This window comes from Megalops cyprinoides, chromosome 10, assembly GCF_013368585.1.
Source record: "Megalops cyprinoides isolate fMegCyp1 chromosome 10, fMegCyp1.pri, whole genome shotgun sequence".
Classification (NCBI taxonomy): domain Eukaryota; kingdom Metazoa; phylum Chordata; class Actinopteri; order Elopiformes; family Megalopidae; genus Megalops; species Megalops cyprinoides.
This window is the reverse complement of record NC_050592.1, coordinates 7,238,481-7,255,293: the sequence shown is the minus strand read 5'-3', so window position 1 is coordinate 7,255,293 and position 16,813 is coordinate 7,238,481. Positions and strand designations below refer to the sequence as shown.

The 16,813-nt window shown below is 44.3% G+C and overlaps 1 protein-coding gene across 1 annotated transcript in view; it reads right to left on the bottom strand.

Annotated features, from left to right (window-relative positions):
- The window catches only part of cadm4 (cell adhesion molecule 4), a 64,160-nt gene extending 51,656 nt beyond the window's left edge, over positions 1-12,504 (bottom strand). Inside the window, exon 1 of the mRNA XM_036537934.1 lies at positions 12,239-12,504. Within this exon, the coding sequence (XP_036393827.1) occupies positions 12,239-12,311 (73 nt within the window). The 5' untranslated portion in view covers positions 12,312-12,504. The remainder of the gene's footprint in view (positions 1-12,238) is intronic.
- Positions 12,505-16,813: the final 4,309 nt, after the last annotated feature.

Sequence of the window (16,813 nt, the reverse complement as noted above, 5' to 3'; positions counted from 1 at the left end):
GATTGTTTTTGTTCATTTTGTTCATATATAAAGGATCTCTGGCAGTATTATTCAGCACTCCTTATTGTTATGCTTGCTTTGGTCTCACGTGGAGTAATTGCATGTCTCGCACGAGACTGAAAACCGCTCTGTAAAATACAACAAACCAAGTGGATCCTATCAAAAGAAGAAGAGGGAAAAAACAATCTCAAGGGAACTCAAAAGAAAATCTCTTTTTAACCTCTTTTCCCTGCATTCATATTTCATTAAACAGTTTTCATTAAAAAAAACACCATTGTTTGAAATCAGTCACCGTTAACTTGCTAACAGCTCATTATGAGGCTTTGTATTTGCGCACGGGCCTCTGTAAAATAGTAGTAATTATACGAAGAGTATCTAATAATAAAGACCAAGGCAGGCCCATTCTGTCCTTTCACCAGTTTTAATTTCCTCGTAAGCCTCCATATTGATTCTATCCCTCCATCCCTCCCTCCGCTCGTTCCTCTCCCTCTTTTATTAATAATACAAAGCAATAACAACTGTGTCACAACCCGAATTTCAGACGCGCAATTAATGGGATTAATCCAAAGCTACTTGACGTGTGTTTCCTGGTTGTTTTACTGCTTTCCCGGTTCCCTGATGGTACACCCAAGCTCACTCGCCCCCCCTCTCGCTCTCTCTCTCTCTCTGTAGCGCTCTGCCAAGCCAAACTTTTCAAAGTGAAACGGAAAAAAAAAAACACAAAGGCTTTGGCAAAAAAACAAAAGGACAGGATTTGTTAGAGAGACTGAGAGAGAGAGAGGGAGGTAGAGGGATGTAGGACAATGTGAAGCCAAATGGCAAGCAGCTATGGCAGCTTCTGAGGAACAGGGAAAACATGCTCAAGAGATGACAGAGGAGGAAAGGGAGGAAAACAGCAGAAACTGGAATAAAGATCAAGAGGTTGTGTAAAAGAATGGCAGAGAGGGATAAAAAAAGTATACTTTCATAAAAGGTCTCTATCTGTTCACCTGTCCATTTATATGCTGGTTTAAACACAGTCAGGGCTATATCCTTCCATCCATCTAACCCTCAACCCCATCAACCCTTCCATTCCCCAGTCTAACGTAGCGTGTGTGTGTGTGTGAGTGCGTGAGTGCATGCATGCATGCATGTGCATCCTTTATGGTTACATCTGTGCAGGCAGGTGCAAGTCACATGTCGCTGTGTGAGGATACTCCTCACTCTCTGTTCCTGTCTGCAGTAGGCCAGAGTGTGCCAGTATGCAGGTGCGGGTCAGTGTATGCAGGCTCGGCATCTAGAGAAAATACAGAGGGGTACACTTGCAATGCACGGGGGGCACAAAATATATCTTAAAAAAAAGGAATAAATACTATGCGGATATCACGGATATACGGAGACAACTGGGGGTACACTAAGGTCAGTCTGGGGGCGCAATGTACCCGTAAGCAGCCCCATAGCGCCGGCCCTGAGTACATGCACACAGGCCTCTGCTGCTCAGTGTCTCCCTAGCCACGATTGCGTGTTTCTGACCGCAGATGTTTGACCATCAGTTCACACAGCATGTGTGGGCTTCTCCGTTTGCGGGCAGAGTGCTCTCATGTCCGCACAGTAGCAGGCCTGCATAAGCGTGTCAGTGAGAGTGAAAGGCAGTCTGAGCGTGGGGTGTGAGTGTGTCCACTCATCTCACCGTGAGTCTGACTGACAGTGTTTATTGGATACGGGTTCAACCGCAGTTGGGTAATTGGCAGAACTCGTCAACTACAGCTCGTCTCTGCCTCCGGCCATCCTTAATATTTCATAAGATGACAAGTGCGGTTCACGGAGGGCTTGCTCTGATTATCTGTAATGCTCATATGTTTACACTGCTGTGCCTGTTACTTTATAATGTTCATTCAACATTGTCTTCACTGAGAATACAGATTGCCAGTCAAGGCATTGCTGTAATGCCTGTCTGTGTATGTGTGTGTTTGTGTAGGTGATGCTGTGTTTTCATGCTTGTGTGTGAGAGTGTGTGTGTGTGTGTGTATGTGGGTTTGTGTGTGTGTGTGTGTGTGTGGGTGGGTGATGTTGTGTTTTTGCTTGCATGTGTGTGCATGTAGGTTTGTGATTGCATGCTTGTGTGTGCGTGTGTGTGTGTGTGTGTGTGTGTGTAGGTGATTTTGTGTTTTTGCATGCATGTGTGTGGTCATCTCTGTGCATAGTCAAGTAAGGATGCCAGGGCAGGGGTGTGTTTTGCATTATAAATACAGGGGAACGATAATGCATGTGTAGCCACAGCCGTGAGAGCAGACTACTGCTGAGACCTTAACCATCACATACACACACACACACACACACACCACACACACCTCACATCAACACGCGGACACACACACACACACACACACACCTCACACCAACACACACACACACACACACACACACCTCACACACCTCACATCAACACGCACACACACACACAGACACACACACACCTTCACCTCAAGCACTAACGCGGCGTGTTCACACATGCCTGTATTCACACAGGCCTCGGTGTCCTGAGAACGTAGGCAAAGCAAAATGGACAGGAACAGATTAAGAGATAAACTGGGCGAGTAAAGAGAGAGAGGGGGACAGGGGATGCTTTTTATAAACCCAAATTAGAGGGGCTGAAGGTAGAAGAAGAAATTAAAAATGAATGTTTGTAAACGGCACTGAACTTACCTCAGCTGTAAACAAGGTCTCCCATCAGCTGTCAGAGAGGCAGAAAAAAGCCACGAAGAGAAAGGGGAAAGAGACCGAGATGGAGGGGGGTGAAGGAGGGGGGAGCTGTGAAAAGCATTGGAGGAGGGAGGTGAGTGGGAGTGGGTGAGGAAGTAGGAGAAAGGGAGTCAGAAGAGAGAAATGGGAGAGGAGCTGGGCTGGAAGGAGCTGAGAGGGAGAGTGGGAGGGAGGGGGAGTGTGAGAGATTGAGGGATAAAGGGGTTAAAATAGAGAAGGGGAGAAGGTCTATTTTAAACCAGCATGTGGAAAATCAGAATGAGACGGTTAAGTCCGGCAAGGTGACAGAAAGGCTGGTGAGGGGTTGGCAAAGGGATGAGCTGAGGAGCCAGATCAAAAGGATAAAAGAAGAGAGGAGACAGTGAGGGAAAATGAGATCAGGCACACCACCTTTACATGCAGATGAAACCGAAAATAAAGCCACTGGCGTGAAATACGGACAATGCAAGCATATGGGCTGCTGTAAAAACATCCTCTATAGCAGGCCGGCTGTTAGCTCACATTTCCTGACTGACAATAAGGCAAGCGGAGGGTGAGAGAGAGAGAACGACCAACATGAAAATGAAATACATTGCAATACATTAAGAAATATGTTGTTCAGCCTCAGAATATATTGCAAGCTCACATAAAATATATTAATGCAAAGCACAAATATATTGCAATATATCAAAACGGCAATATTTTACATTTATATGTTAATTTACTTTTTTTTTTTTACAGTATATCTCTTTCTTTGCATGAAAAGAGGGAGAGAAAGCGAGACTGTGGGAGGGAGAGAAAGCGAATAGGAGCGTGAGAGGCAGGGAGAGAAAGAGAGCAACGGGTGAGATCTGTGGCTGGAGATACACTCAGACACAACCAAGAGCGTGTCTCCTGTGAAAAGATGTCGCTCAGAGATCCGCCAAAGGTTGCGCACTCGAGAGCGCAATGAGCACTTATTCAACTGTTGTGCGCGCTGAAAGCACTGTCAGGGTGACACACTGTGCAGACGGGCCGGCTTGAATGTGTACATTCCGCTATTGTCATTTCGATCGTGGGGCTCCAATTCGAAACGGAGAGAGAGACTGGAAGTGAAGGCTGATAGAGTTATTCACAGCTGACAGTGTGCACACATAACCCCCCCCCTCCCCATTTAATCATGTCTGGCAACTTTCACTGGGCTACAGAGGATGGGAGAGGAGGTGAGAGAGATGAAAACAGCAGAGCAGGAGAGCGAAAAGGAGAGGAGAGAGGGACGTGAGGTGGCTGGCTGAGAGAGTGAGAGAAAGGCGGAGAGACAGAGAGAGAGAGGAGGGAAGGGGGGAAGGAGGGGTGAAAGTGATAGAGAACCAGAGTAAGCAAGTGAGAGACAAGAGGGTGAACCAAGGCAACACTTGTAAAAATGACAAGTACAAAAACACATCAGGTAAGGAGGGGGGGGGGGATGAGACGAAAAAGCGTTGTTCACACGGCACGCAGTTTTCCACCATCTTGCTATAATATCCTCTGGGACTCTACAGAAGGATTACAATACAGGCTGACATTTGGAGTGTGCAGAAAGAAGCCAGCACACATGTATTTAAATAAATAAGTCTGTACCATCAAAATGCCACAGAGGGATGGGGTTAGAGAGAGAGAGAGTGTGTGTGTGTGTGTGTGTGTGTGTGTGTGTGTGTGTGTGTGTGTGTGTGTGTATGTGTGTGTGGGGGGGGCGTGTTTGTGTGTCTGTGTGTGTGCCTGGGTATTATTGAACGGTAAGATTTATTCTCTCACAATCTTTTGGGATCGCCCTTGATTTTAATTACCTTTGCTTTATGTTTGTTTTTAATTTCCTTGTATGCGCATAAATCGCATGTCCTCTACACTATTCTAATTCATCTTTCGGGTAAATATACAATCCTTATAATTGCATACACAAGAAAGCAAGACCGGGTCTTTGGAGTTTGCTGACAGCTTATTTATCAGATACAAGAGAAGACTGCAGTTAACCAATGCGGATGTGAAACACAGGTCATTAATGAGACCAATAAGTGTGGCGAACAAAAAACATTCTGATTTTCATAACACTGTGACTAAACCACATGTAATTAAATAAGGAGGCAAACAAAATGGTGTTGTTATTATTAATGGCATACATAGGGAAACGCAGAACAGGTACCCCTTGTTTAAATAGAAACATTATCAGACATGTTACAACCAGAGACACAATTACCTCAAAAACCTGCAGAACATGTGGATAAATTAGCTAGCAAAACAGCATTAACCAAAAAAGAAATAACAAAAAACACCTCAAACACGGAAAAAAAAAAAAAAATTTAAGGCATAAGCACATATTGAGCATGCATTAACTGAAAATGTCACAGTCTCAGAAAGAACCATCACATTTCACTCAGACCCAGCAGTTTAATCACTGCTGTCTTAGTTCAAACCGCATGCATGCTGCACTGAAGTCTTCACTTTTTCTGCTTGGTTTAAATTGGTTTTCGATGTCCGCCGCGCTAACTCAACTGAATGCACCGCTTCACTTTTCATTACTCCCGATTCTGCCCTCTTTATGATCTGCATTTTAGTATGTGGAGGGATTTGATTTATGTTTCATCTTTTGCCCGGGACGGGCAGTCACATCACGGACGTCACAGACGGATGTTGGGATGCCACAGTTACTTAATCACTGCCATTCTTGAGAAATGGCAGTGGGAGAAAGGGACCGTTTATTCCACTTATTTAAATGGCAAACCCACACACCTCTTAAGAGGCTGAGATTGGATAATGTAAATAAAGAGCATCTGTTTACTGTTGGAAAATCAAGTGCACTTGCACTGTTTTGAATTGTTTCCTGTGAATTCTGGATTTTCTTATCTGGTAAAAATACAATAATTCTTTAAATGTTTGCACTTTACCAAGGTAAAACCAGACCTGTTTTTGGCAAAACATGGTGCCATGATGATGATACCAGTTTTGTTTAGCAAACTGAATACTCATGTCACTTTAGCGTGAAAAGACTGCTTAACAAATTGTGTTGGTTAGCCACAAAATAATGTGGCTGTGCAGCTCAAGCAGGCAAACTTGCAAGAGAAATAAGCAGCTAGTTATTGTGAATAAAGAGAACCTTATTCATTTGCACCAACTTCACAGCACCAATTTGTCTTGAGGGACAAGCTGGTTTATCAGCATCGCCTTACTTGTGCTTACAGTTCAATAAAGTTAGTCAATGGAACACCCTCGTTTAACTGTGACGTAGACAAACTTCTTGTTTTGCAGCACTTATCTGGCCTGACTCCGTGAATGCCAAGGCCATTCCTTGTTTTAAAGGAATCTGGACCAAATATATTGGTGCTCCCTCTTGTAAATCGCTTGGCATGCACCATAGATTTTCATGTTTATTGAATTCTGTCAGTATCGTAACCGGCTTTTGCCATTTCGTCTGGACCTTATCTGGGCTCATCTGTAGTTGATGATGGTATTACTTCTGCCTCAGACGAAGGCAGATGCTGCCACGTTCCTCGGCCCGTCTGTGATATACCGAAGCACCCGATCTCAAATCCCACAATATGCCCAACAGAAAAACAAGGGTGTGCACTAAAACTGGATATACACGCTCTCATTATTTCCCCCCGCCATCCCCCAACAGGGCTCCTCAAGAGACGTAGATTGCTCGCAATAACGAACCTTCAAGGTCAACAGGCCCGAGCAGTTGTACTTCCTGAGCTTCTGTGCTGTAGAAATGTCAGAAAAGGATCCATTGTTAGCAAAATAATCTCTTTCCATCTGAGCGGAGACCCAATTAGGGTTGTTCATTTCTGCAGCTCAAACAATCCGGAGATACTGTTGTCTGTCAACGATGGGATGATTCAGTGACCTTATGGCTGGAAACGGGGGGGAAACGGGGGCACGTACAGTAATTTCACCGCTGATAAAACATGACTGCGAGAAACTTTTTTTTCTGTCCCCCAACACCTCCCAGGAGACTTTTTCGCTGTTTTGCTGGTACACAAATGTGAAATGTGGCAAGACTGCTGATCTTGTGTCAGCCCCGGGTGTTGCACGTTGCCAGGTAACCAGGTGGCCTGAGTGACAGCACCCACAACCCCACACCTTGGCATTGTCGAAAGTCAGCAGTGAGTTCAACAGACAGGCCCTTCTGCAGTGGTCCACAGTAATGCTGACCTGCAAGCACAGGCCTGAGCTAATCCTTATGGAGCACCTCTGCACTAGTTCTGGGTTTCACTTCCCATCACCCATTGTGACTTCGTGCACAATTGTTTTTTTTTTCCATTTGAATGCACACTTGATGAACATTCAAACCAGGGCTCTGAACATTCCTGCAAAATAACTCCTTTTGACATTAGCTGATTCAAGCAAACTAATCTACCGATTATTCTGGTAATAGCTACATATATAATTCAAACATTATATTTCACGTAGTGAAGTGAAAGAATAACGCACATTATCACAGTCGATCATGGATACAGATGACAAAAAGCAACACCATGAATCACAGCATGCACATAAAAATTCATAATAAGGTTCGAACACTGAGGTTCTCTCCCACTAGCCTAGAACCTATAGCCCCTTCAGTCTTACTGTAACACCATGACTATGTGTTAACACACCATGTTACATGGTGGGAGTGCAAAAGGTCACAGCGAACGTAACAAAGTACCAAAATGCCCCATTAAGCATCAGCTGTTCCACTCCCAAACAGCTGGTCATCCAAGCCTACATAGCATGTTCAGATTTCTGCACTCCTGAATGAACGGAAGTGAAGAGAATCGGAGTCACTATAAGAAGTGAGTGGGTATAGTTACTCATTCAGAAGAAAGACAACTGACAATGCACTGCATCAAATTTTCCGCATCTGCTAGGCTTGTTGGGGGGTGGGGGGTGATACGGGGGGGGGCTGGAGACTTTATATGCTTTCAGCCAAGTTCTGATCATAATTATACAATTTTCTCCACCATTTACTCAGCTTGATATATGTTACATTTTCGCTAAATAATTAGTTGTATCTCAAGGCTGTACTTTGTGGCCTGTACTTAAGGGTATTTTCTTAGTGCAGGTGTAAATAAGTAAGGCTAATTAACTTGTGGGGCTCACTAAGATAAACACCTAGATGCACAGGCGGCCCTGCAGGAGCTGAAGTCTGACGCCCATGACAGTGTGACAGCAATCACACCACAATTTCCTGTCTTTACCAAGTTTCTGTGCGATGTGGCCACCCACTCGCTTTTCCATCCATGTCCATTTTTTGCCTTTCTCTCTTTTTTCTTCTCTTTTTCTGCTTAGCTTCTGTCTCCCTTTCTTTCCCTGCTCCTATGTCTGCTGTGTCAGTACGGCATTCCCAATCCTGCTACCCCCAGCCTCTTTCACTCTCTTTTCCTCTCCTTCTCTCTTTCTGGGTGTCAGTCACACTTGCGATATGGCCGGCCACTGTTCCTTGTCCTCCTCCTCCTTGTCCTCTTTTTTTAAACTTTTTCCTTTATCTGAAAATGTTTTTTGGTAGGACTGATTCCTTATTTTACTCCTCTTTTGCACTTGAAATCTAACAATCATCCAGTCATTTGTCCCTCTCTCTTTCTCCTCTCTTTTCTCTATCTCACTCGCTCGTGGTCCAGTGGTCTGTGACATGCCGGTGTGGTCCTTTCATTCCCCTTCCTCCTCTCTCTTTATCCTTCACTCATTCCCTCGCTCCTCTCTGTCTCAGCCCAGTGGGCTGTGTCGTGTATGTGGGTGCTTCTTCTCCTCACTCTCTGCCCTCTCCCCGGTAAGCCTCCCTCTCCCTCTCTCCCTCTCTGCAGAGAGTTCAGCACTCAATCCTGGTTTAACTCGCCCATCTACCTCGCCCCGAGACATTTCCACGCTTCCCTCCACCTTCCTCACCTGGCCTCATCAGAGCCCCTCATCACAGCGTTTCTCAGGGAGACCTTCATTAGAGCTAATCCCAGCCCCTTCACATAATTCAACGGTGAGAAATCACATTAACTCTGTGCTGAGGCTCCGCAATTCAGCACTTCAATTTAAGCAGGGCTTTTCAACGACTCCTTCAACCAATCAAGCTCGTGAGGACTTAACAGTGCTTGAGCCAATATAATTACTGGCGAGGCCCAAGTCTCCGCCATGTGGCATTAGCCCAAGGCCATTTCAGGGTTCAGGGCGACGACCACAGACGGCGAGAGGGTATTTCACAATGCAGGGCAAGCCTGGAAGAGAACCGTTTCGTGGGATTCTAGCAGAAAACAGACAGTGATTGTTAAGGACCGCTCAACTCCACGGCATCTCCCTCTCTGTTCCAAACACACCTACTCCTTCCTTTGCTCGTCTTCCTACCTCTCAACCAAATTTAACATGTTTTTATCAACTTGACACACGACAGCGAATGATCTGACAAAAAAAAAAACAAGAATACAAAATGTTTAACCTGTGTTTGCAAGCAACAGACAGCGAGTGAGTAAAAAAGAGACAGGAAAAAAAAAACCCATTGTGGCCTTTGTAATAGACTGCTCCCTTTTTTCTCTCTCAAATCCAATCCAATTTTTTTTTTTCCAATTGAAAATGGGTTTACAGCCAAAGGGAGGTTGCACGTGAGGAATGACGCAAGTAAAAAACAAATGATAAAAAATGATTCTGACACATGAAATGCATTTGGAACTGGAATCCGTGCACAGCCTCCAACAAACAGCAACAATGAAATATGGGAAAGTAACAAGAATGAGGTAAGACGGCGCAAAGGAGTAGCAGCAGGGTGGGCAGTAACACAAACAGCAGTAGTGAGGGGCAGTAGCACCAATAGCAGTAGCAGGAGGGGCAATAGCAGTGGGGGCAGTAGCACCAATTGCAGCAGCAGCAGCAGCAGTGGGAGCAGTGGCAGCTATAGCAGTAGCAGCAGCAGTGGGAGCAGTAGCAGCAATAACAGTAGCAGCAGTAGCAGCAATAGCAGCAGCAGTGGGAGCAGTAGCAGCAGTAGCAGCAATAGTAGCAGCAGTGGGAGCAGTAGCACCAACAGCAGTAGCAGGAGTGGCAATAGCAGTGGGGGCAGTAACAGCAATAGCAGTAGAAACAGTAGCAGCAATAGCAGCAGCAGGAGCTCCAGCAGGGAGGCATCAGCAGTAGCAACGGGGGCAGCAATAACAGCAGCAGCAGTGGTTGTATCAGCCACCCCCTCACATCACTGTCCTCATGCATAAGGCGCACTGTGTCACCCACAGGAGAGGACAGCACACACATACTGACCAACCAGCTCTCTCTCTCTCTCTCTCTCTCTCTCTCTCTCTCATCTGGACAGCCAGTGGCTCTCTCTCCCCATTTCTGTGTGTGTGTCTGTGTCTGTGTGTGTGTGTGTGTGTGTGTGTGTGCACACGCTGAACAGCCAACGGTCTCTCTCTTTCTCATTTATCTATTTATGCCCATCCTCTCCCTCCCTCTATCTCTTTTTCTCATAAAGTTTGAAGTTTGAAAGGATCTTGTGTGTGGGACACAAACAAAGAAGTTACGGGCAGTCTCTGAGGGAAGAACCACGAGCAGTTTCCATTTCTGACCACGTCTCTCTTGCTGATTTTTTTTCCTTCTGTACCTCTGGGGGTAGAAATATTCAGATGAGATGGCATACGTCCATCTCAAGCTGTTCAATAGAGAGGCATTGACAACCAAACATCCCTCTCTGTCATCTTCCCTTAAGATCTATCTCCCTTCTGCTCCCACCCCCTCTCCATCTTTCCTTTGCTCTCCTCCCCATCTCTCCTCCCTCACCCACCCCTTCCCCCATTTCTTCGCGCACCTCCCCCCCCCTCCCCCCGCCTCTCTCCCCCTGTCACATGTGAGATTAATGACAGTGATCAGCACACAGCCGCCAACTGCAACAGCGCACATTTTAAGCACTGTACAATGCACATACACCCCACGCCCCAACACCGGCAACCCTGCAAAGTGACTCCAGCTGTAACCTGCTCCCAAATACATTAGAAATGCACGCCAGAGGAGTGTGTGCAAGGTACAGTGCAGTACACACATCCACAACACACCGATGTGAGCACAGTAACCCTGTGCATTCCAAAATATCCTCCGTCATCACGCTGCTGTATGTATTCTCATGCTACAACAAAGCTTACCTGTATGTGGTACCTACAGGACCTTAATGCTCTTCTGTTTGAATGTACACCAAGCACTTCTGCACACTGTTCTGTGCTTGTTTAAAAGCAAGATCCCATCATGAAGAACCTTTCAACACCCTCGCACACATGTAAAAGTGTGCAGAGACCAACTGAATGGGCTTGCTTTTTTTAATACATATGGAAGAGGGCGGTAGAAATAACATGGCTGTGGGCTCTACTTTCAGTCAGGTTTTGCTTTGTTTTTTGTTTTTTTGTTTTTTTTTAAAAAAACGCTTCCCATTACGCAAACGATATTGTTCCAGCAATGAAATGAAAGGGCAGATGTAGTCAAGGGGACGTACTATTAATCCAACTCCCTCGACTGCAGGAGTACTTAAAATGGGATGGTGAGCATGAAATATGCTGCCCCTAATGGGGGATTACATGAGACTGCCTGGAGCACCGAAACCCCGGAGTGACTCGAACAGCCTGCCTTCGCCCGTGTGGATATCATTTACATACATCTAACATCACAGTGTACATCATGGTGTTTTTTTTCCTTTGTTGGTGTGAAAATTGCTGTGTAATCCCGTAGCGCTCTGGCCAAGAGCAATCTGCATGCCGTAGCGCTGTGCAGCGCAGTCACAGACCCGCGGCGAACGGTGCGACCGCGACAGGAGCGCACGCACAGCGGAGAGGCAAGAAACGGGCACGCGGAGAGAGGATGCAGAGCAAAGCAGCCTGCCTACAAAACTAACCCGAGTTAGAGAGACACATGGCCACAAAAACGTAAAATCCGTTCCCCGTCACCGCATACTCTCACATAGCCACTCCAAGTCATAAACATACTGCACAGTTTCTTTCACCACCAGCTTCACTGCGTAGAAAAGGTAAAGAAGACAGGGGTCGACACGGCCTCCGAAGAGGAAATAAAAACTGACCATGCGCGAGTGACAGGTGCCAGTGCGACTCCATCGCAGCTTGTCTCCACTTTTACTTTTCTTTTGCGGAGCTCACTGTACCTCGCACAAGAACACTGCGAATCATTTTTTAAAAATGAGTACCCACATTTAAGTAGCATCTGTACGGCCACTGGACGGCCACTGTATATGGTATAGTTACGGCGTGAAACGTAGTAAGATGCCATCATGTTACAGTACTGTTGAGAGTAAAACAACGGCTTTGACAGAACGTTTGTTTTGCTTGGAACTGAGTCCGCAACACCTTGCATGCATACACCGAACGCACTCTGCTTTGACAACACTGCTAGCATTATTGACAAACCCCACTATTAGACTTCGCCAACTGCTACATTAACTCTTCGAACATACGCAACGTCAAGTTAATTTAAAAAAAAAAATGAATGGTGTTGTATGCATCACTAACATGAACATCGTGTATTTATGTAGCATTCTCACAAAATGCCTTACCTGTGCGTACAAAAGACAGGAGAAGAAAGACAGAAATGGGGGCGCAGTAGTTCCAGACGGTTAGAAATGCCATTATTGTTAATATCCCTCTTAATATTCTCTTTTCTTTTGTTCTTTGTCCTTCAGTGGATAAAATCGTACGCGCTCGCAGGTTCAGCTTGTGTCTGTTGTTTCGTTTGGTTCCAGCACTCTGGATTCGTTGGCAATTACATACTACAGACGCACGCCCGCACACCCACTCGTCGACTTGACTGAACTGAGTGAGAATTGTAGTTCGGCCGGTTTTCATCGGGCACTTTAAACTGTGAATACGCGAATCCCTCGTTAGGAAGGGAGGGGCTCAGAGCTGCTGGTTTCGACCAATAGAGTTTGTGAGAGCTTGGATTGAGGCTCGGCCAGAGTGATTTAAGGGCGGGATTTAGATGACAGTTTAAAGGGAAATCCCTCCGGGGAAAAACATAAACTTAAAAAAATAAATAGCTATCAATTACTATTAATGTTATTAATCCGATAGATTAGTGCCCTTAACATGCAACATTATTGATTACATTAAAATACGCTGGACAGTGCGAGTATGCTCTAAGTAGCCGTACACAATTTTATAAATACTCCAAATTTCGGTTACTGTCACGAAAGGAATAATGATTAAATATTCAAAATAATTCGGCCATAAATCAAATGTGAGTTTAAATTACTGCTGATAAACACATGCCTACTGATATTATCTCTCTACGATTCCAAAGCATATCTATTTTCCGGGGTTATTTGTGTTTCAACCACAATACACCAACAGCGAAGTGTTTCAAACATCTCTGTAAATCTGTGCTTTGTCAGACAAAAGTTAATCAAATTAATTAACTAATGTAGCTAATAAAATACAAGATAATAAATATATTCACGTCTCAATATATAATAGTTTCACCATTGCAGTGATTGTAATCAAAACATTTTTCAATACAACACGCTGCAGTAGAGGAATATAAATTAGCCATCAGCGGAGGTAGGACACTGTTGCTTATGCTGCGCCTTTCTTGAACCTGGGTAAACAAATCTCTCCCACCGCAGCGTGTCCCGCCTCCCCGTGACGACACACGCGAACGCGCTCCCCTGGCAGTCCGCTCCCTTTGTGGCCGTGCGTCCGCGCCTGGTCGCCCGATGGGGACAGCTGGGGACGTTCTGATCGCACATTGCCGTCCGCTGCGGGTTGCAGGCCGTATAAAGCATTCTGCTGTGCTTCGCTTTTAAAACGCAGAAACAAAAACCACAATTAAATGTTGCTTTCTCACACCTCAGTATTTTCACTCTGGTGCTCACACGGTCATGAACTCGTTTTTATGCTTTTCGACCTTCAACCTGCGAAGTCCCCTCTGTCTTCTAACTCAAGCAGTGCTTTATAAATGAATAATTCCCTTTTCCTCAATGTGAAATAAATTACAAATGAAAATATCTTAAGGCACTTAAATTATTTAATCTTTTCTAAGCCCTGAAGCCAACAATTTTTAATATTGTACTGTACTTTGGACGGAAAATGCTTCACAGGTATTGTATCTTCTGTTCCTAGGCCATGTCGTTTTATTTTTCAGTCTGCTGCTTAACAGTGATAACTGAACATCATCGGTGAAGATGTGAATAAATGGAATAAATAAACACCGTTCGTAAGAGTAATTGGTAATATGCTTCCCTCCGTGTAGCCGTTCTGTTCAGTTTAACGACAGCTGTAATTTTTCGCACGCATTTGGCGACATCTGCTGGTTGGAAATTAAAATGACAAGATACGTCGCAAAGCATGATAGGTATTTGATTTTTCAATGAGATGCTGAATTACATGAGGTGTGTGGGGTACGACAGCCCTGGCTGTGTTTTCTACATGCCAGCGGCAAATATCTCAGGTTGTCGGGAGTGCTATGATGTCAAGATGGATTGAACTAAAATCACTTTTTCTGGAAGTATTTTTTTCTCAGCTCATCCCCAACGCTAACATGCGTATCCCAACTCCCAACATCTCTCTACACACCTTCTATGAGCTTCTTTGGATATGTTTTTGGTTTGCTTTTGTGGCTCAAATTTCACTCAGTTTCACTTTTAACATTTCCATCTCCCTTTTGGCTTCCTTCTGTTTCCTTTCTGTTTGATATATATAAATGTATCCCTTTTCCCTTTCATCCTGCCATTTTTCTTTTTATTTGTTTTTCCTCTGGCACTATATCAGCAGTGTGTCCCCCACACCAGATGGGGCACCACTGGAGATTAATGAGGGGAAAGCACCTGCTTCTCAGTCTCTTTCCTTCACACCCATTCAAATGTGCATTATTGGCATGGCAATAAACTCATGTGTCAGACAAAGGGGGCTTTCATGTTAACAAACAAAGGCTACGTATCCTGTAACAGCAACATAATACTGAATACCTGATGACCTGAATCACTACCACGTAAAGCAATGTCTTATGTCCCAAACTCTGTTTTCCTTTTTTAAAAAAGGAAATGTAACAATTTAATGAACTTGTACTCTCTACCGGCTAGCTTGTACCTTGTCTGGTCAGCTATTGAAACTTGGTCGCGCAGCACTTCTAACATTGTGGCCGTGTATGGCTTTCCCTTGTGTTTTACTCTGCCTCACTTGTAAGTTGGTTTGGATAAAAGAGTCTGCCAAATGAATAAATGTAAATAATACACGTTTACAGAGTGCCAGTAGCTCTTCCTTGGGCTGCATCATTTTCATACAGAGAACCAAAACATTACGCGTCAGAAGCTCACCTATTTCTACAAAGCCACAGCATCGTCACTTTCACGCATCATTACGCTACACTTGCCGCAGCGTGTTCTCTTGTATTTCAAATCAGAATGGAAGATTTGACACCAAAAAAAGTGGCCCTGGCTGTGCTGGAGCACGTCAAACATTTAGAGACGCGAGTCTGTAACGCCGAGCCTACCAAACGCATGCTCACTGCTGCAGGCCTACACGGGCTTACCCGTAACAGTGTTCAGAGACACAACTATTAAAAAGCCAGATAACGGATGGAAATGGAAAGCAAAGAGGAGACGTGAATAATCAGTTTAATAACATTATCCCCGTTGTGCTCTGTGGCGCGTGCAGCCGTTAATAGACTGTCATTGTTAAACCGCGGCGTCTCCCCATTATTAACGGCAGCCTCCGGTCAACCGAAACCTGGTAATAAAATCACATAAAACCGAACATAAATGCCTGAGACAGTCATAATGAAAAGAATAGTTATGATAGCCGTAATGGCGGCGAGCTGCAACGCTACAGTAAAGTTACAAGGCGATAGAGGGGAAAATGAAGAAGTAAAATTTAGGTTTCTCTTATTTTAATAGTGACGAACAGCTGGACCAATTGACGGCACCCGAGGCTGTAAAAAAAAAAAAAAAAAAAAAAAGTTAATTTCGGCTAACTTGTTAAGTTGTCCTTTTCATGTGGCTAACTGATTGTCACCGAGAAGCAGAAGATACAAAGGTGAATACTGTGTGGCACTTGGAGGTGAAATGGCGGTTTTGGGTCACATTGATTGAAGGTTTGAAAGAGAGAAAGAGAACTGTAGACTGGTTCGATAGAAGGAAGGAGGAGGTCAGACAAGAGCGCAAGGCATATGGAGTTAATTCGGAGGCAGTGTGGTGCAGTGGTAAGGAGCAGGTTTCATAACCAAAAGGTTGCAAATTCGATTCCCTGCTGAGACACTGCTGCTGTACCCTTGGGCAAGGTACTTAACCCCAAATTGCCTCAGTAAATATCCAGCTGTATAAATATGTCAAATTGTAACCTATGTTAAGTTGCTCTGGATAAGAGCATCTGCTAAATGACAGTTAATGTAAGTAAAGGGTTAATGTCAAATATGAGATGAAAAAATGCATGAGCATCAGCATCATTTTTCTGCATCAACACTACAAAGGGAAGAAACGTGAAACAATTTCAAGATCATTTTATTTCAAGAATACATTCAAAGTACAGAAAATAGATTTGTCTCAGTGCAACACTTTAAACAGCATGAAACAGTCATTACAGCAGATAAGCAACTTCAGCTAAAACTGTATATGTACTACACTCACAGTGTATAGACTGAGAATTCCCTCAGAACAATTTCAATAGTGCAAAGAATACAAACCACATAGCATGATTCACCTGATACAGCAGTACAATTACTTTTTGTTACAGAAAAGTTCCATTATTTTTTGATAACAGTATGCCATAAGGATAGCTAGTAATGAGCAGATATTTCAAGGTTACCCTAGTGAAAAGTTATACAGTGAATTGCACCTAAAATTCCAGCCTCACACCATTTTGTCTGAATGTGAATCTCATCTTTGTGTAACGAAATCAATAGAGAGAAAATTGCACACCTTTTGTTAAAGGACAATGTTGTCAGCCCACAGGAATGGCCAGCTGTCATGGAAAAAAAACCATTTATCTTTTTTCACTCATGCAGTCTTTTATTCTGTCTTGTCTTCAATTCATCTAGCATGGAGTGAATTGACCCTACCTCTCAATATAGCTCCATCCCCCTCTCCCTTTTTCATGCTCTATACTGTCTTTCTCTCACCCTCCTCCTTCTCTCATCTCTC